The sequence below is a fragment of the Lemur catta genome, chromosome 19, assembly GCF_020740605.2.
Source record: "Lemur catta isolate mLemCat1 chromosome 19, mLemCat1.pri, whole genome shotgun sequence".
Taxonomy (NCBI): Eukaryota; Metazoa; Chordata; class Mammalia; order Primates; family Lemuridae; genus Lemur; species Lemur catta.
Window position 1 is genome coordinate 18,423,704 of NC_059146.1, and position 26,139 is coordinate 18,449,842.

The 26,139-nt window shown below is 44.4% G+C and overlaps 2 protein-coding genes across 7 annotated transcripts; both read left to right on the forward strand.

The window, feature by feature from the left end:
- The first annotated feature begins 501 nt into the window (after positions 1-501).
- On the forward strand, positions 502-7,678 carry LOC123624554 (zinc finger protein 154). Of its 4 annotated transcripts, none has more exons than XR_006730164.1 (4): positions 502-741; positions 4,090-4,216; positions 5,814-7,374; positions 7,477-7,678. XR_006730164.1 is itself a non-coding variant. In XM_045532481.1 (4 exons), the coding sequence occupies exons 3-4, from the start codon at positions 4,183-4,185 to the stop codon at positions 6,968-6,970; spliced, it is 1,191 nt and encodes a 396-aa protein (XP_045388437.1). In that variant the 5' UTR covers positions 502-741; positions 1,152-1,271; positions 4,090-4,182; the 3' UTR covers positions 6,971-7,678. The 4 variants fall into 4 exon arrangements, 2 of the variants coding, with proteins under 2 accessions (XP_045388437.1, XP_045388436.1); XR_006730165.1 differs by having other exon boundaries at positions 5,814-7,223; XM_045532481.1 differs by adding an exon at positions 1,152-1,271 and having other exon boundaries at positions 5,814-7,678.
- A 6,385-nt stretch (positions 7,679-14,063) lies between these two features.
- Positions 14,064-25,759, forward strand: LOC123624556 (zinc finger protein 551-like). Of its 3 annotated transcripts, XR_006730166.1 has the most exons (4): positions 14,064-14,292; positions 17,499-17,622; positions 18,723-20,662; positions 24,090-25,759. XR_006730166.1 is itself a non-coding variant. In XM_045532482.1 (3 exons), the coding sequence occupies exons 1-3, from the start codon at positions 14,260-14,262 to the stop codon at positions 20,525-20,527; spliced, it is 1,962 nt and encodes a 653-aa protein (XP_045388438.1). In that variant the 5' UTR covers positions 14,064-14,259; the 3' UTR covers positions 20,528-22,380. The 3 variants fall into 3 exon arrangements, 2 of the variants coding, with proteins under 2 accessions (XP_045388438.1, XP_045388439.1); XM_045532482.1 differs by lacking the exon at positions 24,090-25,759 and having other exon boundaries at positions 18,723-22,380; XM_045532483.1 differs by lacking the exons at positions 14,064-14,292; positions 24,090-25,759 and having other exon boundaries at positions 17,533-17,622; positions 17,995-22,380.
- The last annotated feature ends 380 nt before the right edge of the window (positions 25,760-26,139 follow it).

Sequence of the window (26,139 nt, forward strand, 5' to 3'; positions counted from 1 at the left end):
TTTAATGGTATGAATAAAATGGCCTGGGAGCAGTGAGAAAACATCAGTACAATTGGTGGGCCCTGATGATCAATGCTGTTATTAATATATCTTACATAGCTAATGTAAACTTAAAGGACAATATAATTGCACAAGTGTGGTGATACAAATGAAGAAAGCTTGCATGTGAAAAAACATGATCTACAGAGGAATTTAAGGACAGAAATTATGTATGGTTATTGCCTCATCCTTACCATAGTCCATTACTGGATATCCTGTGTTGTTATAAATTAACCACTTGAGTGAGCTTAGTTAATTCTCAAGGTTCTCATCTAGCATGCTAAATTAAAACAGGACTAATATATTTACAGTCGAGACCTCTGGGCCTAATGGGAACTACACTTACCCAGAATGCTCTGCATTGAATGGCAGTGCAGCTGAGCCAATGGGGACTCAGAAAATAGCCGCTTCCTTGTATGGTACAAAGGGGGGCAGGACCTCTGGTATCCACTGCGTGGCGGCCATCTTGGCTTCTCTAGGAGTGTTCCCGGATCAGAGGCCGCGGATCGCTGGGTCGTGGCCGAAGCGAAGCGGCCGAGAAGGCGCGAGGAGAGTCGTTGTCTCCGCTGCACAGAAGCGTCTGACGCTCGGCATCGTCCCCCAGAGTGACCCGCGCCAGGCCCGGGATAGGGACCGCCGTGCCTACGTACTTGCTGCGCCCACAGACCGATGGCAGTGGCTGCGGTCAGGGACCCGGCTCAGGTAAGTGCCTTGTCCTGGGGCCTCACCCGTCCTCATCCACCCAAGTCCTCAAGCCTGGACTGAGGGGCGCCTTCTCGCGTCCCTGCAGCCCAAGCCCCGGTGTCCACGGGAGTGAGGTGCTCGGGGGTGGGGTCCTTATTTCTGACATTCAGCGTGGTTGGGTGGGGGTGGGGGGAGTGTGAGAGGCTGCGCGACCCGCGCGTGCAAAGGCTTAAAGGTGTGACTGAGCAGGGAGGTTTCTAGAAACCTGGGATCTGTCTTCTCCTGCAGGGACCAAAGAACATGAGGCCGAGTTACTCGTTGAATAGCTGGCTCAGTGGTGTGTCTTCATTGTGAAGACTTTAGACTCTGTGGAGAGGTTTGAATAAAGGAGGGATACCATCTAAGTTAGGATTTTAAAACTTTCCCAGAGACTGTGCGAAGGAAGAGCAGAGTGGAAGGGACGATGAGGACATTGAGGCACTGGGAGGTTGCATCTTCTTTAAGTCCTACAGTTGGTAAAGGGTGACAGTGAACACTGAAGCAGGCAGGTAAGACAGCTAACCTTAGGTCACCTGATTGCAGGGCCAGGGATGGGTACATAGAGGTCTGTAGTGTCCTATGCTGGACACATTTCTCTAAGGCCTGCCTCTTTCCATGGTTTCCATGAGTATAGAAGGGCTTATGAAACCCACATAGGGAAGTGGAGGATGTTCTAGTCCCTCAGTGGCCTCATCCTGCATCCACATGTTTTCTAGATTATGATTTCCTAGTACTCTTAAGTGCTATTACCCTGATCCTTGGGTCTAGCACCCTGGAGAAACTCCAAGCCCAGGGCCATAAGTCCATACCAGGGGTTTTATGGAGGTGTTCCCATTACTGCAGCCAGTGTAAATGGGTGTGGAAGGTTTTCCCTGGAACTGGGACTAGGATGTGCAAATGTTTAGAGGTAAAACTGAACTGGGAATGTTCAGGAAATCATGGGTCTTTTTTCTTTTAGGTGGGAACAAAGAGCAGGGGGAAGAAGTCAGGGCTGCAATGGCTGCCAGAGAAGTTGGGTATCTATCCTAGAGGTAATAGGAAGTTTGGGTCAGAAGAGGGGGGTGATCTTACCAAAGTCTTAATAGGTTCCATCTGTCTGTATAATGGAGAACAACTGTGGAGTTGAGGGAAGAAGAAGGAAGATGAGGATGGAGGCTACTGCTGTAGTCCTGGTGAGAGTTAGTGGACCAGAGTCATGGCTCAGGAGATGTGGTTGCATTCTGGTTTGGATTTGGGCAACTAAATTTTCTAATGTGGATGTGAGGGAGTGAAACAGGATTCAGGGATGACCCCATAGCTTTTGTTTTAGCAGCTGGAGGAATATAAGCTCCATCAAGAAAAATTGATATTAAGAGTAATATTCACTGGGGACATCAGGAGCTTTGATTTGGTCAGAGTTAGATTAGGTCAAGTTAAGAGTTAGATTGAGCCAAGTGTGGTGGCTCTCACACCTTTAATGCCAGCGCTTTGGGAAGCTGAGGCAGGAGGCTTCCTTGAGGCCAGGAGCTCAAGGTTTCAGTGACATGATTGCGCCACTGCACTACAACCTTGGTAACAGATCCTTTAATTCATTCATTCATAAATAAATAAATAAATAAATAGCTTGAGATGTTTCAGAGATCACAGAGTGAAGGCATTAAGTGAGCAACTGAACACGCAGGTCTGGAAATCTGGGGAGTGGTTCAGGATGGAGACATCCAAAATGTGGTTATTGTTTGGACCAAAGAGAGAGCTGTGGTTCACATTTAGGAGGGTTAATCTTTAGGTTATGGTGGTATAGCTGTGAGGGGGCCAGGAAGGGGAGAGTGAGAGTTGGGCTGAGGATTAGACCTTTTGGTTGAGTGATGGTATTGGGCTTTACAAACACTGGAAAGGGAGGTTAGAGGCCATGGATTATTGGACAGGATAGTTTGACAGGCAGCATAAGCTTTCAAGGGAGAAGTAGATATGAGATGGATGCAGGGGCATAGGTATATTTGAGGCAAGATGGCACTCAAGCCAGACGTAGTACTTATTTACCACTCTGGAATCATCAGGATTTTGTGATGACTTTGATGAGGCCTGAGTGTTTCATTCAGCCTGGAGGATGCTAGGGGCAAAGAGTCACTAGGCCTGGGGTGACTGACCAATGGAGCTGGGCTTTCGATGGGGTTAGGTGGACAGAGGAAGGTTGTAACTGCTGATGGGTCAGCAAGTGCAGCACAGAAGTGCAGTAGGGCCATGGGTATCTTGAGATGAACATGTGTTTTTGTGTGTCTTAATTCTGAGCCAAAGAATGGAGTCAGGCAGGGAGCCTTCATAGGATATGGGACTGTCGCCACTAGAGGGAGCCATGGGCGGTCTAGGGTTGTATTAGCTTCTGTTCGATATTGCCAAGCTCTCTAGGTATTGTGTACTAAATTATAGTGTAAGGTCTAAAATTAAGATCTAATATTATGTACTGTCTTGACATCTGGTGAAATTGGGATGACATCAAATGGCTTGAGTGCAAGTTCCCCTTCCCACTTTTCCCCCAAGCAACCCTTTTTATTAAGGGGACCAGGCACAATTTCTGCTTATCACTTTGTATCAAATTTCAGCTCCTTGCCAACCCATTATCCAGATAGACCAATTGTGGGAACCAAGGGGCACCTGACCCTTTTTGTCTTACAAAGCTTGCATCCCACGGCCCCTGGTTGTTCACGTTTTTCTAGACTGTACCTCTATGTGGCTTTGTGTCATATGTCTTGTCTTCCTCTCCCAGGCTCTGTGTGTATGTGATTAATAAACTGCTATCTATTTTATCTTTCTAGTGTCAGATATCTTGTGTTTGGCCATACCCATAGCCCTAGGGTGGGAAGGGTAGGAATCCCACCCTCACCAGTGGGGTGATTAAAACAAAGTCATATGTGGGAAGGCCAGGGAGAGACCTGTGGTATGAGGCAGTGAGGTGGTGGTGGTCATGGGTTTGGGACTGTGGTATCTGAAGATAGGAGGAATATGTATTCTAAAGAATGATGTGTACTTGGAAAAGGAGTAACCCTGATGGCCCCAAGGCCCTAGCATTGAAACTTACTTGACCTTGAGCATTCTAGGATTGCCTGATGGATCCTTCTATGCCAGGCCCCCAGCTTAGATATCTATTTGTCCACATCCCTGTTGCTGATAGCTGTATCCTCGTGATTAATGAGCCCTTGGGATATGTGGGACAATAGCATGGGGGATAGTTTCTCCTCTCAGTTGAGGAGTTTGGGAAGAGGATGGGCATGGGTAAATGTGTTGGGAAAAGGAATTGTGGGTCTTCAGGAGAGGGGCTGTTTGTGGTTTCATCTGTCTCTATCCTTGCAGGGCACTGTGACCTTTGAAGATGTGGCTGTGTGCTTCTCCTGGGAGGAATGGGGTCTCCTTGATGAGGCTCAAAGATGCCTGTACCGTGATGTGATGCTGGAGAACTTGGCTCTTGTAACCTCTCTGGGTAAGGTTCTCACACTCATCTCTGTGCCATGAGCTAGTCTGTGCTCTTCCCTTTCTCCACAGTGGCAGATCTGTCCTCATGACAGAACCTCCTTCCTTCTCGGTTCCCTGAGTAGGCTCTGTGGTTGGTAGGGCTGAGGTGTATGGACTCCCCTGGTCTCCTTGAGCAGCCCCAACACCTGTTTCTTAGCAGCCTCATAGGGAAGGATTCAAGGTTAGGAGTTCTGCAGTCACCGTAATGCATCCCCCTACTTGCTTGTTCTCTCAACGACTGGATGACTTCATCCAGATCCGAAACTCCTGTGTGCCCCAAGTTCCGCTTCCTTTCTGTAGCAGGTATTCCTTATGCCTGCCTGTGCCAGGGATTACTATCACTGATGTAGTCACTACTTATGTGGACCATGGACTCTTACAAGACATTCCTCTGAAGTTTTCTTTGTAATATTTGTATCTTTTTTTCCTGTGGGCTATCATGTGCTGAGATTTTTTTATAGGACAATGCTAGCTGATCTTCTGTCCTTTCTTTCCTTAGTTTTTATATTAGCCAGGTGCCATATATTTGTTTATCTTAAGAGTGAGGTAGGGAGCCTTCAGTGGTTCACAGCATGGCTGTGAATCCAGCCATAGCAAGATGAGCTCAGAGGGAACCTGGCCCTGAAGAGTGGCTCTTGAGTAAAGGCATTATGTGAAGGCTGGGTTTAAATCATAGCAGCAACCTAGTCTGTTTGATGAACATTTGGTTGCAGTGCCAGTGGCTGCAGCTCATTCCTAGTTTTCCTTCACCATTCTTGACACTTTAGTGACTTTTAGTCTATTACTTGTCACTTAGTCTTATATCCAGCCTGGGGCTAATCTACACATCTCTGGACTCCACATCTTATCCGTTTTTTCCACTGCTCCATCTGTAGGGCCCTCCAACATTGGCCTCTACATATTGTGTCATGAGATGTGTACTTAAATAGTTTTTGAAGGCCAGCTGCTCTATTGCAGTCATATTTCCTTGGGCCTGTATACACTATTCTAGCCAGCACTCATGTCACCAGCAGTTAAGATTCTGCTGAAGTTGTTTGCAGAGGATTTAGTTTTAGACCCAGCTTCTCTCTGTGTCACACCTCACTGTGTGACTTTCCCTCATTAGCTCTCCGCATTCTGTGATCTTTATAGCCTTAGTATTTTTTTTTTTCATGGAAGACAGTTTTTCCATATAACCTTAGTATTGCTAAGCAGCTTCAGCCTCAACCCACCTCCCTTGTAATGCAGACAATCGCATGGACTTGTTCCTGGGTTTGTCATACACACGCTTGTATGGGGGCTGCCCCTTCCCACCAAAGTCAATGTGCACTTCATCAGCATTTCTTGCTTTTAGGTTGTTAGCATGGATTGGTGGATGAGGTGGTACCTTCTGAGCAGAGCATTTCTTTAGGAGTGTCCCAACTCAGGACTTCCAAGACAGGTCTGTTTCCCCAGAAGGCCCACCCCTGTGAGATGTGTGGCCTGGTCTTGAGAGACATTTTACACTTGGCTGAGCCCCAGAGAATACTTCGGGGGCAGAAACTACAGGTGTGGGGCATGTGGGAAACAATTGTATTTCATTGCAGATGTTTATCAACACCAGAAGCAGCACTTTGGAGAGAAACACTTCAGAAGCAGTGTGGGCAGAACATTGTTTGTGAAGACCTGCACATTTCATGTGTCAGGGGAGCCCTTTACTTGCAGGGAAGTTGGGAAGGACTTCTTGGCCAAGTTGGGATTTGTCCATCAACAGGCCACTCACACTGGGGAGCAGTCAAATAGCATAAGCAATTGTGGGGCTGTCAGTCACAGTGAAAAAATTCATCACAACTATGAAGAATATACAAAAGCAATCAGCCGAAAACACAAACTTGTTCAGCAGCGGAGAACCCTCACTACAGAAAGATGTTACATGTGCAGTGAATGCGGGAAATCCTTTAGCAAAAGCTACAGCCTCAATGACCATTGGAGAGTTCATACCGGAGAAAAGCCTTATGAGTGTCGGGAATGTGGGAAATCCTTTAGGCAAAGCTCTAGCCTCATTCAGCACCGGAGAGTTCATACTGGAGTACGACCTCATGAATGTGATGAATGTGGAAAATTATTCAGCAACAAGTCCAACCTCATTAAACATTGGAGAGTTCACACTGGAGAAAGGCCATATGAGTGCAGTGAATGTGGGAAGTCCTTTAGTGAAAGCTCTGCACTCCTTCAACACCAGAGTGTTCACACTGGAGAGAGGCCTTATGAGTGCAGTGAATGTGGGAAATTCTTTACATACCATTCCAGTCTTATAAAGCACCAGAAAGTTCATAGTGGATCAAGGCCTTATGAGTGTAGTGAATGTGGGAAGTCATTTAGCCAAAACTCCAGCCTCATTGAACACCGTAGGGTTCATACTGGAGAAAGACCTTATAATTGCAGTGAATGTGGGAAATCCTTTAGCCAAAGCTCTGCGCTTCTTCAACATCGGAGAGTTCATACCGGAGAAAGGCCTTATGAGTGCAGTGAATGTGGGAAATTCTTTACCTACAGCTCCAGTCTCCAGAAACACCAAAGAGTTCACACTGGATCAAGGCCTTATGAATGCAGTGAATGTGGGAAATCCTTTACTCAAAACTCCAGCCTCATTAAGCACAGGAGGGTTCACACTGGGGAAAGACCTTATGAGTGCGCTGAATGTGGGAAATACTTTAGCCATAACTCTAGCCTCATTAAACACCGGAAGATTCATAGTCGATAAAGTCCTTATGAGTGGCAAATGTGGAAAATTAGCACATTGTAGAAAGTCCTGTGAATGCAGTGAATGTGAGTAAGCATTCAGTCAAAGGACTTATCTCATTGGATACCACAAAGTTTACATGGGAAGAACACCTTCGATATCCAGGGATGTGCTGTTTGTTTGTTCAGTATAACAACTCTGAAGGAAACCCTTATGTGATGGTGCCCTCTGCTTGAATTGAACCTCATACATTGAACAGCCACATAAATTCCAGGTATGTGGGAGCTGCATTGTACATTTTACCCTACTGGGGGCTCTTGGTGGATTGATGTCATTGCTAGTTTTGTAGCAGAAGCCATTTTGCCTCTACCAGCTGGCAGGTGCTCACTATATGCGCCTGAGTTCACCTATGCCATTGTATGCAGGTAAGTAACCTTGGTGTTCTTTCACTCATGGGAGGAATTTGTAAATAGCCTGAGCATTTATTATATTCCTTTCTCATTTTTTTTTTCTCTCTGATGAGTCAGGGAATGGACCTGACCCAGTTTGACCCAGAGGACTCTCCTGTTGACATGAAAAGATGGACTACCTATTTCAGATACTGTTGATCTTAGATGACAATTTTGATGGAATTTTCCAGCCTCCAAATCATCAACTGTGTGAACTACCTGCCTTTCATTGCCCTGGTTTGTATGACAATAAAGGCCTTATTGTTTAAGCCACCATTAATCTTGGGGATTCTATTCACTGTATGGGGTGATTTGAAAACAATTTGCTTCTGCTAACATGAAAGGGTGAACAGTTTTGTTGGGATCCCAACTTTGTGTGCCTCAAGGAGAACGGTATGATGGCAGATTATAGCTCTCTTTCTAGTTTGGGCCTAGTTTGCATTACTGTCCAAAGCCTCCAAGAAAAAGCTGCAGGGTGTTGTCCTAATTTGTATCCCGGATGCCAAGGTATGCTATGGATTCAGAGGTAGGTCTGAGTAGGGAGTAGTTGTGACAGTCTGGTGCTTCTGAGAATACAATGGCCAGATCATATATAAAAATAGAATGCTGACCTACAATGGGCACAAACCAGCCCAGGAAGCCAACCCGTTATAGTAGTAGCCCAAGAAACCAGCTCTCTATAAGTCAGGCTTATAGAATGTCAGACCACTATGCCTAGCAACAATCTAGGAAGCCTAGCCAATACTCTGGTAACAGTCAGCCCCAAATGGCCAGGACATGACTAATAATAGACAGCTTTCCTAAGTTTTGTCCTCATTTCCAACCCGGTACTAATGATAGAAAACCAAATATGTATCCCTAACCAATCATGCAGGGTGTTCTGCTTCTAGTTTTCCCACCAATAGCTTCCCAATCAGGGTATACCTGAAGACTTCCCATTTTTCACATAAAGATTTCCCACTCCTCTGCCTGCCTTTGAGGCATTGCCTGCAAGTGGTGTTGGAGGCTTAGTCTTTGGTAGCTCTTAGGACACTTTCTAAGAAATAAGTATAGTGAAAATACTGGGTATAAATTCATTTAGAGTAATTTTCACTGTATGATTATATTAACATAAGTATTTGAAAGAGCATTTAGATTGTTGCATTTTATTCATTTTAGGTTGTTGACATGCTAGCAACTAATGGATCTACTAAGGTCCATCTATTAAGATCTAAGATCTTAGATCTACATAAAGGTACTGGTACTCCACGCTGTGGTCTAGTGCTAAGATTATATTAATACTAAGAAGGTACTCTTAGCTAAAACATTTTTCAGGGAACCAGTTGTAGAGTTTAAATTGCGTTTGGAAGCCTCCTCGTACCAAATATAGAGAGTGGACCATCCATTGATCAGAATTTAATTTCTTTTTGTCCTGTAAATAAACAAAGCTGCGGGTACACTTAGGGAAACTCTGGCTTTAAGTAAAATTATGGTGAACTTAAAATCTGGTCACTGGTGAATCCATGCAAATCCTGTCCTTTTTCCTTTTCTTTCTTTCTTTCTTTGGGACAGACTCTCATTCTGTTGTCCAGGCTAGAGTGCTGTGGTGTCAGCCTAGCTCATAGCAACCTCAAACTCCTGGGCTCAAGCAATCCTCCTGCCTCAGCCTCCCAAGTAGCTGGGACTACAGGCATGTGCCACTATGCCCAGCTAATTTTTTCTATATATTTTTAGTTGTCCATATAATTTATTTTTATTTTTAGTAGAGACAGGGTCTCGGTCTTGCTCAGGCTGGTCTCGAACTCTGGACCTCTAGCTATCCTCCCATCTCAGCCTCCCAGAGTGCTAGGATTACAGACGTGAGCCACTGCACCTGGCCTCTTTCTTTTTTTAAGAGACATAGTCTCAATGTGTTGCCCAGGCTGAAGTGCAGAGGCATGATCATAGCTCACTGTAACTTTGAACTCCTGGGTTCAAGGGATTCTCCTGCTTCAGCTTCCCAAGTAGCTGGGACTACAGGCACACACCAATATGCCCAGCTAATTTCTCTAATGTTTCTGTGGAGATGGAGTCTTGCTGTTTGGCCTAGGTTGGTCTTGAACTCATGGCCTCAAGTGATCCTCCCACCTTGGCCTTTCAAAGTTCTGGGATTACAAGCGTGAGCCACTGTTCTTGGCCTTTTTTTCTATTTGTACCCGATTCTTTCCCTTTTTCCCCTTTCAGTGTCCTTTGGGTTGCAGCTTCTACACAGAGGAGACACATTCCTAGAAAATGGACTTTCATTCTTGTTGTGTTCAAATCTTCGATATTGTGAAAGACTTCCCAAATCCCAGGTTGGGAAGGAAAATTTTATTAAAACATTCATTCCTCTCTGTACATACATACTTCAGAGAACCCTGACACTCATCAGTGACTCTGTCCTTTGATCGAGCCAAGGACAGAGAAATATGGAAAAAATACGGTTAGAAAATGTCTAGTAGACCTGAACTGAAGAGGATTTGAAAGTTAACAGAACTTTAAGGGTTAAAAAAAAAAAAAAAAAGACACAACATACATAAAGCAACTGCAGAAAATTTTTGAAAAATATACATGTTGATAATATAAGAAAAAAAGTATTTGTCGTAACATAGAATGTAAGAAAGATAAATAAGCTCTTTACATTTCTAAATATAATCTTGCTAAATGTTCTAAATACAATCTTGCTAAATTTGTTAAATTGTGATTTTGAATAATGAACTTGAGTTCTAGGTTACCAGGTAAGAAGAAACAGAAAACCCTCAGCTTTTGTATACTATCCAGAGTCTTTAAACATTTGGTTTATGTATGTTTGTAGGTGTTTATAAATATTTTTAAAAGTTCATATACCTATAAAGATGACTTTTTAAACAATTAGACTGATTTAATAATTTTAAAGTTGATCTGTATCTTTTTGCTATTTACCATCATATAAACAATGTTATATTATTATAGTTTGTATAAAACTAAGGTTTAATTTTTAATCATTTAAAATTTATAAATTTTCTACATTGGGTTTATGGGTCAGCTAATTTATTATTTAACATTTCCAGAAATAATTGTATCTGCTTAATTCAGCATCTTGATGTGAATTACCTTCATTCTGTTTCAGTCCTTTCCATTTCCTAAATGCTCATAGCACCAACACCAGTGCCCAATACCAGCGCCGGTGCCCAACACCAGTCCTTCACATGTACCTTTATCTGTTCTTGGAATACTCTTTCCAACACTCTACACTTAGTAAATCACTGCAGAAAGTTCATTTCAAACATAAAAAATATATTCTTAGGGAATCTTTTCCTAAGCCTTGAGACTACTTGAAGTCTACTGGGTGTATTTCCTCATAATCACCTACACTTGACTTTGTAGCATTTATGTTAATTTAAATTATGTAATAAGGGTTGCGGACGAGGCAAAGCTGGTGTCCCCTTGCCTCTTCTCGTAGGGCTCCCCCAAAGGAGGGCGAGCAGCGTGCATTCGCACCGCGCCTCCTTGCGTTTCCGTTCCCCAAATAGGGCCTCCCCATCCCCCGCCGCCCAAGCCCTGCGTGGGCTGAGCGCTCCATCCCCACACTTGGCCTCACTGCGGCGCCCAGATATTGTATGGCCTCCGGTCCCGGCCGCCGCCCTGTCGCCCCGCCGCTGGGGCTGTGACCGCCCTGCCCGCCGTTCTTCCGCTGCCACCGCTGCCGGCACTGTGGGCAGTGAGCATTGCTCCGAGGCCCCGAGAGCCGACCCAACGATCTGAACTCCTCAGGTCGGTGTCCTAACCTCCCATCCTCCTCCAGCCGGCCCTGCGTGCTCGTGGAGCGGGCTGCTTCTCTCCCTAGTGGGGTCTGGGACGGCGGACGGGAACGCATTGAAAGCCCTCGCCATGCTATTAAAAAAAAAAGTCACCATCTGTCCTAGCCTTGATTCCCCTGATGGAAGTGAGTGCCTATGACTGCAAGCTAAGCCGGTGTGGGCGCCCATGCCCCTTGTTTTCAAAACAGCCATTACTGCCAGCTACAGCCTACTTTTTAAAGGACGACCTAATTAATTTTTGGGTCTAGTGCTTATGGGTAACATAGTGAGATCTGGCTCACACAGTGAATGGATCATAGACAAGGACCTCTAAGAATTGGCTCTTTCTTAAAAACGGGTTTTAGAGGTTTCTCTTCAGGAGAGATGTGTGTTAGGTGTACGATTGCTTTGACCCTTGGGTGCAAACCTCACCAGAAACAGCTTTTTCTCCTCAGAAGGCGTCTTGGCCCCTTTTTTAATATTATAGAGGTTGGCCAGATAGCAGGCTCTGGTGTTTCCCCGGTTCCCCCAATGTCCAGTTTTCTTAGATTTCTCTCGGCTTTTCAGGTGGGAATGGGATTGGAATATAGTGAGTGCTCAATAAATAAAACAGCTGATGTTCAAAAAAAGTTATGTAATAATTGGTACAAGTGCATGCTTAAAATCTATGTACTGGCTAAAGTTTTATAAGCAATCCATAAAGAAAAATGCTGTAATAAGGTACCTTAATGTTTTATATAATGCAGGAGTCAGTCACACAGACTGACATCAGTGTATGATGCGTCCTAATTTCAGACTTATTAGAATGAAGAAAAAGGTATGCCTTAAGATCATTGAAATATGTTGCTATCTCTGTGAGGGGTGGGACTTCTGTGCCTGCCTAATTTATTACGCCATTACCTAACAGTGTCTGGCAAATATTGCCCACTAATGAGTGTTAACTTTATTTACGAAATTTCTACATGTGTCTTTCAGCATGCTTATATATAAGTTCATATGCAATAGAACTAAGGCACAAACAAAAATTTTACCCATGTGAGCGCTCATTCATGCAACCCATAGGCCACTGTGTTTCAACACTTGTTTTTCATGCTTTATAGAGCAGGCCTTTCTGGACTATAGTATGCACTTGAACACAGGTGCTAGAACTTGGCTTCCTTTCCACAGCTCACATAAATGTTTCTTCAGGGCCTCTTATACCATGATTTTCCTAGGAGATGGGACCATAGTACTGAATAGGAAAAAAGGCCTTAACTCTCTCAAATATTAGAGTCTAGCAGGGAAGATGAGAGATTTAATAAGCAGTTTTAATAAAATGCCATGACTAGTTACACACTCAGTAAAGGTTTGCCTAATGAAACCGAAAGTATTTCTGTACATATACCACTGTTTACATATTAATAGTTCTAATTTTATAACCAAGGTCTATCTAAAATCACCAAATAAGGAGACAAAAAAAAAAAAAAGGAAATTGACCATGATAGGAGTATTTGTACCAAGAAAATTGGCAAAGATTACAAACCTAGGCTTAAGTTCATGTATTATTAAAACTTTAGACTAAAGAAGAAAGTGACAGAGATCATGTTAATGTAGTTTAAAGATAAAAGTGTATGGGGTATGTGAGCATTACATTGTGCACAAGAAATTAAGGAAAAAAATTTTCCTCCAGTATAAAAGCATTTGTTCCATATGGCAAAGAAGTTACATCATAGAAGAAGTAAAATTCCATCTTATGTCTTTGTTAAAATAATAAACTCATCAAAAGAAAATAGAAAAAAGATACAAACATTTTACCAAAGAAGATATACACGTGGCAAATAAACACATAAAAAATGCTCAACTTTGTGAAATTTTAGGGAAATGCATTAAAAACCAGTGAGACAGTGCCAGGCTCATGCCTGTAATCCTAGCACTCTGGGAAGCTGAGGTGGGAGGATCACTTGAGCTCAGGAGTTCGAGACCTACCAGAGCAAGAGTGAGACCCCATCTCTATCAAAAAAATAATAAAAAGAAAACCAATGAGATAATACTACACACACATGAAAAGGGCTAAAAAAAAAAAAGTGGTCATGTGAAGTGTTGGCAGGGATGTAGCAGAACTGAAACTCTCATGCACATAACAGGAAACAACCATTTGGATTAAGTTTGGGAATTCTTAAAATATTAAACTTTCATTGAATGCAAGTATTTATAGCAGCTTTATTTGTAATATACAAAATCTATAAATAACATAAAAGTCCCTAAACAGCTGAATAGATGCACAGAACAGAATGCTACTCAGCAATAAAAAGAACTACTCAAATAAGCATCATTGTTGAATCTCATCTTAAAATAATTATATAGCATGAGGAAAACCAGTTTTTTTTTAAAGGTAGATACAATAACTTAAAATTCTAGAAAATGCCAACTGATTTAATGTAAAGGAAATCGATGTGTGGAGAGCTGGGAAAGGCAGGGAGAGATGATAAAATGGCACGAAGTAAATATATGGGTGACAGATTAAGTTAATTTTCATGATTATGATGATGGTTTCATAGCTTTACCAAATTGTACCCGGGGAGTCTGAAATGAGTCTAAACACTTAAGTGATCAGCTACAGACAACACTCCCCAGAAATCTGAAAATGGCCCCTTTAAGAAGGGGCGATAACCTCCCTGTCTCCTGGAAGAGAAGTCGTCAACAGCCAGCACCGTGCCCTGTGTCTCACACCCTATATGCACAGAGGTCAAGGCTGGGACACTCTCCGACTAGGCCCGTGGAGTTTTGGAAACTACACTACCCAGAGGGCAATACGCTAAATGGCAGGGGAGTTCATCCAATGAAAACTCAGGACAGGGACACTTCCGTGCATGCTCATCGCGATGGGGTGTGCCTTCCGGCATCCTCCTCGTGGCGATCATTTTGGCTTCTCTCCGATCTTTTCACCTCACTAGGAGCTCTGGAGCGCTTTGTCCGGACCGGGGTGACTGGACGGAGAAGGCTTGAGAGGCGGATCTGAGGATCTGTGACGCCGCCGCGGATGCCCTGGCCAGGCACAGGATAGGGACCGCCGTGTCTGGGTCCCCCGCTCTGCCCACAGAGTTCGATGGCGGCGGCTGCGCTGAGGGACCCGGCTCAGGTCAGCGCCGCGTCCTCTGGGCCTTACCTGTGCTTCACCCAGGTCCTAAAGCCCCCAGTGAGAGGCGCCTGCTCACGTCCTTGCAGCCCAGCCCCCTGTGTCTGGGATAGTGAGGCGCTCGTGGGTGGGGTCCCTATTTCTGACACCCATTGTGACGGGCTGTGGGAGAGTGTGACAGGCAGAGGGACCGGCACGTGCAAAAGGTTGGAGGTGCGACTGACCTGGGAGGATTCAGGAACTTGGGGTCCATCTTGTGTCTGCAGGAACAGACAGTGAGACAGAGTTGCACCTGAGGAATCTAACCTTCATTCTTAGGACATTGGGAGCCTTGTAGATTTGCGGACAGAGAGGGACTTAGTCTGAGATAGGGTTCTAAAAGCTTTCCAAAAGTTCGTCAGAGGGAAAACAGACTGAAAGAGAGATGGTAATAGGCACAAGAAGGTTGAGCTCTTGTCCAGGCTCACACAGCTGGTAAGAGGCAGTATTGAGGACTGAGGCACAGGGATAATGCAGCCATCCCAGGGTGCCTGGCTCCAGAAGTGGGCAGGGTCATGGGCAACGTGAGCTGTGGTTGCTTGACTCTCATGTCTTTCTTCTTTCTACAGATTCCTGTAGAAATTTCAGATGATTACTGTAGAATCACTAGGGAGCCTGAGCTGGTGAATGTCACTAATCCTCATCTCGCCCATGTGGTCTGTGGGTTACTGGTGTCTTTGGGCTGTTCTGACACACTCCTACCCTTGGGCCCTGGGACCTTGAACAAATGTAAAGCCCAGGGTCCTAAGTCTAGGCCGAGGGTTGTATGAAGCTGTTGGCAACCAATAAAAATGAGATGTGGAACGTTGTCCCAGGCATCATTACCAATGTGTATATTACAAAGGCTTGGAGCGTAGGCTGAGCTGGTTCAGAGACCTGCAAGTCTCCTTTCTTTCTCATGGAAACAGGGAGCAATGGGGCAGAAATCAGACCTGGAATGGCTCCTTGAAAAGTTGAATGTCCATTCTTTATGTGAGAGTAGCAATGGGAGGTTTGGAGTAGAGAAAGGTGATCTGATCCAGTTCTCATCAGGCTCCCTGTGGCTGCAGCATGGAAAACAGACTGTAAGGTGAGGGGTGTGGTAGGAAGACCAGAGAGGAGGCTACTGGGATAGTCCAGGTGAATGTGGTAGTAGCTGGGCCAGGGTGGTGGCTGTGGAGATGGGAGAATTGGTTGGATCTGGATCAGTTTTTTAAGTAGGACTACCTGAATTTTCTAATTTTGCAAATGTGAGAGACAGAGGTCAGGGTTGATTTGAAGGTTCGATTTTGTCAGCTGGAAGGATGGAAGGTCCATCAACTGAGATGGGGAGGTTCATAGTAGGTATAATTTCAATGAGAATATCAGAAGTTTTATTTTTGGCCTATTAAGAATATGAGAATTTTCAGAGAAAAGTTCAGGGCAACTGGATCCATAGGTCTGGAACTGTGAGGAGAGGTTCAGAATTGTTACTTCTCCAAAAAGCAGTGGACAGTATATAGAGCTGTGGGTCACGTTTAATAGAGGGGAAGCCTAGTCATGATGGTAATGATAATAGTTTCCCAGGAATGGGAGGGAAGGGCCAAAGACCAGGTCTTCTGCTTGGGCCCCTGGTTGTGGGAAGTGAGTATCTCAACACAGGTCCATGGGGAAGGTCAGAGAGAGAGTATGGTCTGGCATGTGGGCAAAGCTTCTCGGAGATGAATAGACATGAAATGGATGTGGAAGCATAGGAGCAATTCAGACAAGATGATGCTAGGGCTGGCTGGTGCTTATCCACCTCTTACAGACTCACCAGGATTTTATTGTAATTCTTGGTGGGACCCGGGGTGTTTCTGTTATGCTGTCAGGTTAGCTTAGGGGCATCTTTGGGACTTACTGGACTTGGGTAGAGAGCCACTGGGGTTGGACCTTGAATGAAATTGGTTAGTGAGATGAAGGTTGTGACTGGTTAGGGGACAGTAAGTGTGGCCCAGAAGTGGAAGAGAGCTATGAGTATCTGAGATCCACAGCTGGTTCTTGCTGGTTGAGGTTGAAACAAGGAATAGAGTCAGTGTAGAGGCCTTCATGGTAAGAGTCTAGGCTGCCTCTGGCAGTAGAGACAGTAAAGGTCTGGGATAGTACTGAATCTTGTTTGAATTTGCCAGCCACTCTGTAGGCCCTATGTGCTGAGTAACCTCCTTGGGGAGGCCAAGGAGATGCCCATGGTATGGGGCAGGGAGAAAGCTGTGGCTGTAGGAGTGAGGCTGTGAGAGAGGCATGATGGAAAGAGTGGTGTGCACATGCAGAGGAAATGTAAACTAATGGCTCCAGGGCCCTGGCATTGAGGACATAAGGGTGAAGTGTGAACCCAGACCATTGGTTGTATCTGGGATCCAGGATCTGGAGGATCCTGGGGAGTTGCCTTATAAGAGACGGTGGTTGCTTGCATACCAGGCTCAGAGCTTAGATGGTTGCCCACCTGCCTGTTGTTGCTGTAGGAGGACACAGTAAACAATGGGGTGATGAGGAGACAGTGGGCATCAGTATCACTGGGGCTTATGTTCTCTGAGGTGGGGAGATAGGAAGAAGGGTGAGCAGGGGATGGATGCATGGGGGGGATGAATTTGGGGACCTAGGAGAGATGCTGATCATGGAATGAACTGTCCCCATAATGGCACAGGTGTGTGACCTTTGAGGTTGTGGCTGTGGGAATGCAACTGTGTGAGAGGTATGGTTCAAAGAGTGATGTGCGTAAGAGGGAATGTGCACTCATGGCCCCATGGGTGAATTAGAGTCATAAGGGTGAAGGGGGTGAGCCCATGTTACTTTTGTCTTGGAGGGATGATCTTGGGAAACTGAGGGGTCTTTCCTGATAAGACCAACGTCAGATCGCCCACACCCTCTCCATGGCCACTTCTCTCCGTAACCAGTGTTTGTGACACCCCCACATTGACAAGAGGCAGTGTACTCTAGTGCCAGGCCCAGAGCTTAGATATTGTCAGTCTGTTCACCTGCCTGTTGTTGTCATAGAAGGACACAGCATCAGTGGAACTGTGGGGAGAGAACAGGCATCAGTCAGTGGTGCTGGGTATCTACTCTGAGGTGGGGAATAGGTGGCCAGGGGATGGATATAGGGGGAAGAGGGATGATGAACTTGGGGTCTAATCATGAGAAGCTGATCATGGATTGAACTATTCCCATTATGACAGGGTATGACCTTTGAGGATGTGGCCATCTGTTTCTCCCAGGAAGAGTGGATGCTCCTTGATGAGGCTCAGAGGCTCCTGTACTGCAATGTCATGCTGGAGAACTTTGCACTTATAGCATCCCTGGGTAAGGTTCTCGCATCCCTCCTAGTGTCCTGAGTGGTCTCTGCCTTCTTTTTTTACTCCAGAATTAGCTCTGTCTCAGGAGTCTTGCTTTCATCTTTCTTGCTTTTTCCCTTTCAGAGTGACTGTGTAAAGATCCATAGTACTTTGTGCCCCAGTTTCTGCCCCTTTCCTCCAGCTGCCATTTCATCATGGCCACCTGTGCCAGGAATTGCCAGCATTGTCATGGTCACTGTTTATATGAACTATGAGCTGTTTTTGCAAGACCCTCCTTTTCCTGTAATATTTTTCTTTCTGCATACTATTGTATGCCATGTTGTTCTAAGCCAGTACTGGTCACTCACTTTTCCTCTTTCCTTGTCCCATATGGTTACAGGGAGAGCCCTGGTTGCTTTACACAGTGGACATTGTGAGATGGTCTCAGAAGAGGCCTGGTCCTGGTGAATGGCAACTGAGGAAAGGCAAGACGTCATGGTTGTGTTCAAATTATACCAGGAACCTGCAGTGTGCCCAACTATATTTTGGTACAAGTGCCACTGGCCATAACTCATTTTTATTTCCACTTCCTACACTTAATACTTTGCCAACTTGTCTTATCATCTGTCACTTCCAGCTTCTGGCTACCTCCACCCTTGTGGCCTCTACACATCACTTGTTCCTCTCCACTACTCTATAGTGTTCTTTGGTTTGATTCAGTGTTGTGAGGCATGCACACATCCTCAAATAATCCTTGATCACCAGCTATTTAGTTCCAGTTGGATTTTCCTGGGACTGGACACCAGCAACCTGCATGGCACACACACGCCATTAACAGACAAGGTCCTGCTGAAGGCTTTTGGCAGAAAGTGAGTTGGAGACCCTGCTTCTCCTCACATACAATACCCATCCTTGTGTTCTTTGTCTGGTGAGGTCTCCTCTATTCTGTAATCTTCAAAGGCTCAGTACTTCAAAGAAGCCTATATTTTTCAGTTTTCCCTCGGTTCTCTTGTTCTCCATACAGTTCCACAGACTCATTACTTGTATCTCACACATTTTTGTGATAGATTTTTTTTTCTCCTCCCACCAAAGTCAACATGCATTTCATCAGCATTTCTCTGATTTCAGGTTATTGCCATGGAATAGAGGATGAGGTGATAACCTCTGAGCAGAATGTATCTGTAGAGGGAATGTCACAGGTCAGGATTTCTGAGGCGTGTCCATCTACCCAGAAGACTCAACTCAGTGAGATGTGTGTCCTAGTCTCAAAAGACATCTTGCATCAGGTTGAGCACCAAACCACATACCCTGTGCAGAAATCACACTTGGATGACACAAGCATGAGAGGCTTCTGTTTCAGTGCAAACCTTCACCAGCATGAAAAGCATTACAGTGGAGAGGAGACCTGGAAAAGGGATGTGGACAGGGCCATGTTAGTGACAAGCTGCGGGTTCCATGTGTCAACAAATCCTTTCACTTGTGGGGAGGGCTTCCCAGCCATCATGGGCTCTCTCCAGCACCAGATTACTCCCAATGGTGAGGAGCCACACAGTAGAAGCAGCAAGTGTATGCAAACATTTTTCAGTGGAAGAAGTTACAAGTGGGATGAATATAAAAAAGCCTCAAGCCACACACACACACTTGTTCAACATCAGAGTGTCTGCTCTGAAGGTGAGCTTTATAAGTGTAGCAAATATGAGAAAGCTTTTACCTTCAAGAACACTCTTGTTCAGCACCAGCAAATTCACAATGGAAAAAGGACATATGAGTGCAGTGAATGTGAGAAATCCTTTAGCAAAAAGTGCTACCTTATTGTACACAAACGAAGTCACAATGGAGAGAGGCTTTATGAATGCAGTGAATGTGGAAAAGCCTTTATCCATAAATACAAACTCATTCACCACCAGAGATATCACACAGAAGGAATGCATTATGAGTGTGGTGAATGTAGGAAATCCTTTAGCTACAGATCCAACCTCATTGAACACCAGAGAGTTCACACTGGAGAAAGACCTTACGAGTGTGGTGAGTGTGGGAAATCCTTTAGACAAAGCTCTAGCCTCTTTCGACACCAAAGAGTTCATACTGGAGAAAGGCCTTATGAGTGCTGTGAATGTGGGAAATGCTTCAGACAAATATTCAATCTCATTCGGCACAGAAGAGTTCATTCTGGAGAAATGCCATATCAGTGCAGTGATTGCGGGAAAGCCTTTAGCTGCAAATCTGAACTCATTCAACACCAGAGAATTCACAGTGGGGAACGACCTTATAAGTGCAGTGAATGTGGGAAATCCTTTAGACAGTTCTCTAACCTCATTCGACACCGCAGTGTTCACAGTGGTGATAGGCCTTATGAGTGCAGTGAATGTGAGAAATCCTTTAGCCGTAAATTTATCCTCATTCAACACCAAAGAGTTCACACTGGAGAAAGGCCTTATCAATGCAGTGAATGTAGAAAATCTTTTACCCGAAAATCTGACCTCATTCAACACAGGAGAATTCATACTGGCATAAGACCTTATGAATGTGGTGAGTGTGGCAAATCTTTTAGACAACGCTCTGGCCTCTTTCAACATCGGAGAGTTCACACTGGAGAAAAGCCTTATGAGTGTAGTGAGTGTGGAAAATCTTTTAGCCAAAGTGCTAGCCTCATTCAGCACCAGAGAGTTCACACTGGAGAAAGGCCTTATGAATGTAGTGAATGTGGGAAATCGTTTAGCCAGAGGTCCAGTCTTATTCAACACCATAGAGGTCACACTGGAGAAAGACCTTATGAATGCAGTGAGTGTGGAAAACCCTTTACCCACAAATCTGACCTCATTCAGCACCAAAGAGTTCACACTGGAGAAAGACCTTATGAATGCAGTGAATGTGGGAAATCCTTTAGTCGCAAATCTAACCTCATTCGACACCAGAGAGTTCACACTGAATAAAGGCCTTAAATATGCAGGGAATGTGCTATTGCATTATTAAATATAATAGCACTGGAGGAGACTGTGGAAGCCATCTACCTAAATTTAAACTTCATTCACAAACATCTATAATGGGGGATTCTTCATAAATTTCAGGTATATGGGAAATTTTGAGATTAATTGCATTTTTTTAACTCTAAAAGCAACAAGAGAAAATAATTGCAATTTCTAATGTGCCCAGGGCCATAGCCTGATGTCATTCCCAGTTTCTGAGGCTGAAGCCATTTCACCTTTTCCACCTGCCAGGTCCACATCATGTGCTCAGAGAAGAAAACCGCTGTACTCTTCCATTTGCTGGGAGAAATTATGAATAGGCTAAGCCCTGGGGCATGGGGCAGTCCTCATTTCCTTTTCTCTGACTTTAGGTCATGGACCTAACCCAGTTTTGGTCCAAAGGACTTGATCTGAGCTGTATTGTCAGCTCGCTAAGAAGGATTAACTTTTTCAGGAACATTGTTGGTCTCACATCATGCTTGTGATGAGATTTTCCAGCTTCTAATTCACCAGCCTAGAAACTGCTTGGTGCACATTGCTCTGGTATATGATCCTTTTATAAAGGTTTTGAAAACTTATTCACCTTTAATCTTGGGGGTTCTATTCATTGTGTGGGGTGACTGTTAAGCAGAATAGTGATGTGAGCATGAAGGAGTGAACAGATTTTGTGGAGATCCCTAATTTTCTGTGCTTCAGAAGAGATAATGTGATGGCAGAAAACAGCTCTCTGTCCAGTATTAGTCTAATTTACATTGTTGCCCAAAGCCTCAAGGTAGAGACTACGAAGCTTTGTTTTCCTATTTTGTGGCCTAGTACCAGGATTTTTGTGAGATCAGAGGACACTGTGAAAAGGAGGCAGTTGTGACAACACCCAGTGCTTCTATGAACATAAATTTTGTTCACTGGTTCACAAGTGATATCATATAATTTCTAGCATTGTTGAGGGGGAACTCTTCCCCAGGCCCTGCAAAGGAGCCATGTGCCATGATACATAGGACTGTATAGGCTAGTGTCATTTGTTGTTAGACTACAGGGGTCACATGCAACTCTAATTGGTACAGAAATTCTGGGTTAATAGGGAGTGGAGGAGACTCAATAAATTAGATGGAATGTGCCTCTTCTAAAAGGTCATCCACAGATGTTCCAGTGAATATGGCTGTATGGGGTCTGCGTTTACAGAAATTCTCAGGATCTCTATAACTGTATTTCCTGTAGCTGAAATCATTGTCAGAAAATAATCTAAAGGTTTTGTGGCTTCGTGTAGTAGCTTCTCTGGCCTGTTCACCTCAAGGCCATTGTTACTGAGGTAGGACAACAAGAATAGAGAGGATGATTCTGTAGTCCAGGGATATGGTTTGTGACTCAGCCAATATTCCTGTTGATTCAGGTGGCAACAGCCTTCATTACTTACCAATATTTGCTGCCACCAAGATAAAATTGCCTCTTCCAGGGCACGAAGAAAGATGGTGGAGTCCATATGAGGTCACCAACCTGACTTTCAAAAAAAAGTGGGACATTGGGTTATTAATTTTGAACCACTTTGTAAATCTTTATGAAATATATAATTTATATAATTAATATGCAACTAAGTGCACTTATATTTCTCATTTATAGAAATATAATTTGGTTTACGTTATTGACCTGACATGGTAAGTTTGTTAAAATGTTATAAAATTTCTAGTTTTTTAATTTTTATGTAGATCATTACATAATCTCTGAGAAATTGTAGTTTTGTGTTACTGTAGTACTTTTTTCTTTTTTGAGACAGAGTCTCACTTTGTTGCCCAGGCTAGAGTGCCATGGCGTCAGCCTAGCTCATAGCAACCTCAAACTCCCAGGCTCAAGCAATCCTTCTGCCTCAGCCTCCCGAGTAGCTGGGACTACAGGCATGCGCCACCATGCCCGGCTAACTTTTTCTATATATTTTTAGTTGTCCAGATAATTTCTTTCTATTTTTAGTAGAGACGGGGTCTCGCTCTTGCTCAGGCTGCTCTCGAACTCCTGAGCTCAAATGATCCTCCAGCCTTGGCATCCCAGAGTGCTAGGATTACAGGTGTGAGCCACCATGGTACAAGCTAGAAACTTTGGCAAAATATTGGATTGAAGCAGCCATGAGTCTTGTCTGTCTACTAATTAAAGGAAAAATATTCTTGACATTTTTATAATTGTAATTCAGGTTTATTTTAGTGTACATAACTTGTTAAAAGTCTGTATTTCTATGCATGGTATAGTAAATGACTTGTTAATATGAATGGATTTAAATTTTGCTTAAATATTTTCTTTTATTAACTTACAATCCAATACTATGGTAAATTACATTAATATATTTTCAATGATAAACTATCCTGCATTCCCAGGATTAATTCAAGATGTATGCTGTCGTCCTTTGTTGCTAATTTTATTGGTAAATAAGATTTTTGTATCCATATTCATAAGTTTGGTGATTAAATTTCATCTCTCATGTTTCTTATTTAAGCTTCTATAATAAAGTTATACTAGGATCACGGAATGAGTTGGTATTTTCAAATATCTGTAATACTTTGAATAAAATTTGATTCATTATTTCATTGAGTGTTTGGCAGAACTTCTAAATCTGGCAGAGTCTAGATTTGACTTTGGACATTATTTTAAAGTAGCAAACATCATGTGGTTGCAATTTATGATAGGTTGTTCAAGGAAGGTCTCTCTGAGAGAACAACTTTAGGGTCATGAGACAGATTAGGATACAGCCTTTGTGGACATTTTGGCTTAAATCATTTTAGGAGGTGGAGAATATCAATTCTGTTTCCAAGAGAGGAGTATGCTTGGAGGCTCTGCGGAGATCTGAGTAAGTGCTCTGGGCAGAGAGAACTCCTAGGGCGAAGACTGGGGAATGGAAAAAAGCTTGGCATTTTCAGAACATCTTAGTTGGAGGGTAGTGAGAAAAGGAATAATGCAAAGAAGGTCACAGAGGTGGTCAGTTAGGGCGGATGGAGCATCATGTGGAACATGGTGAGAGTTTGAATTATTTTTTTCCTAATTCTGATGGGAACTCCAGGAGGAGGAGACAGAAAATGAAAAGGAGCTCATATGTCAGGGTTGGAGACAGATCATCAAGACAGATCTTGCTAAATAAACGAGCAAGACAATGTCAGATGATCCCAAGGGTTCTAATGACAACAAGGTGGAATAAAACTATAGAGATAGTGACTTTACATGGGGCAAATGGGGAAGTCAAGAAAGGACACTGGAGCCAGCCTGGGATGAAGTGAGGGAGCTACATGGGTTACAAATGAATAAAAAAGTCCTTGACAGGCGCGGTGGCTCATGTCTTTAATACCAGCTACTTCGGAGGCTTAGGCAGGAGGATTGTTTGAGCCCAGAAGGTCCTGGTTACAATGAACTATGATCAGATCACTGCACTCCAGCCTGGGCAACAGAGTGAGGCCTTGTCTCAAAAAAGTCCTATGGTGACCAAGGCTATGACGAGTGTAAACCTAATCACGTGCTAGAGACTAACCTGAAGCCTGTTTTGTGTTTACATCCTAAGGGACGTGCACTTTTGCACATAATCTATACAGCTGAATATTACAATGAATTAACTTTTCAAACATTAATACATCTTCTAAAGAGAAAAACGGATCCACTACTGTAAAGGGTAAGACAGCTCCACTTGGAATAAAAAAGGGCCGCTGCAGAGAGAAATCCAGTGACCTTTGTGGTTCCCCGCTGCCCGGACACCCTCTCCTCAGCACAGGAACAAGGGACTCCAAGGGGAAATCCGCTCCGACGCTCCGCTGCGGGAGGGTGGGACAGAAGGTTCCGCGCGTGAACCAGCGCCTCTGTGCAGTGCTCCACGCCAACTACCGCCCCCCAGACAGCAACGCGCGGCCGGACGCCGTCGCCCACAAGTCCCAAAGGCCGTCGGGAGGCCTGGCTCCTGAGAGAAGTTTCAGGAGGCCGCGGCCCCGGGTCCCCGAGTTCCACTGGTCCCCACCACTCCCACTGCCAGCCCAACGTGTCTTCTGTCCGGTGAGACTCACAGCCATCGCCCTCGTCGTTGCCACCCAACCCGGCAAGTGGTGGCTTGTGCGCCTGCGCAGAACTCGCTACAGACTCCGGCTCCCAGAGAGCCACGCACACCACGTGACGGACTACGAGTCCCAGAAGCCTCTGCGGCAACCTTTCCTCCCTGGGCATTGAACCCCTAAGGAGTTTGGGGAGGCCTTTGTGTCCACAAACTCTGGACGCGGTCATTGTTGCAGCAGAGACCTAATCACTGGTGTCCGGAGGTGGGTGCAGGCACGGTGCTTATTTTGTCTACTTGTGATTTCAGGACGTGTAAAACACCCAGCAAAGTCAAACTGGCAGCCGGTGTGTCAGGGAGAATTGTCAAATGTGCAGTAAACATGCAAAATCCAGGCGCATTGCGTATACGGGGTAAGGAGAGAAGGAGCTTTATTTATCCCCTTTATCTTACCCGCTGACTCAAAAAAACTGCACCTAGAGTTTGGGTAGTAAGATCAAGGCGGTCGCCATACCAGGTGTTGGAGCAGACATGGACATTCAGCATTTTTTACGTTGTTGACTATGCTGTAATGGGTTAAAAAGCCATGTTGAAAAAGTTTGCCCCCCCCCTCATAATAGATCTTTTCAAAGAACAAATTTCCTTCATGTGTACCAGGAACCATATGCAAGAATGTTCACAATATCAAAACACCCAGAGGCAGTCCGGGAAAGTGGATAAGCGGGCTTGGTTGCACCGTGAAACATTATTCGCAGCCAGATAGTTCTCCGTTCTGAGGCTACAGCGGGGGGAATCAGGGAAGCGTCACAATTTGCTGCAGAATTACTGCTTTCCATGATTTAAGCTGTTTCTACGTGGCACCCTCTAGTTTGTTTGTGGGCTTGAGCCCCAATTCCCTAGTAGAAACTGTAAGGATGGTGGCAGGCACCCCTCCCCTCCCTAATGAAAAAAGCAGCCCCTCCTATTCCTCAATACCTGCCCTAAAACTGTAACAAAGAAATTCCTCACTCTTCCCACCAAAAACTTCCCTCCGGAGAAGCTCCCATCCCCCAGCCCTAAAAATGTATATAAACCCACTCAGACTTCTGGGCCGGGCGACTTCTCTGGTCGCACTCTGTGGGACTGTGAAGCTCGCCCGCGTCCCTCTCTTGGGACTCGTTACCCTCAGCCAGGAGCACCCCAATAAAGCCTCTTATCCCTTTCAACTCTGCTCGTCTTTCTTTCTCAGGCACCGGCCACTCCAAAAAACCTTACAGAAAGCAGCTCACACATGTATCCCAAAAAATCAACCAGCATATGCACTTTTATCTTGGGTCTGCAAGGAATTCTTTTTCTCCAAACTACCCTTTCAAACAGGTATCAGAAATAAGCTACTCTTCCCTTGCTAACCACCATCTTTGGAAGAAATTAATGAAAAAACATTTGACTTTTCTGGTAACTATTTGTCAATAAAATAGCAATCTGCAGCTTTCAGTCACCAGTCACATTCAGTTCAAATTTAGCTATTAATATTTCAGGTGAATTTAAATTGTCATAATTCATTTGCTTGTGAAGGTTCCAATTCATCGTCTAA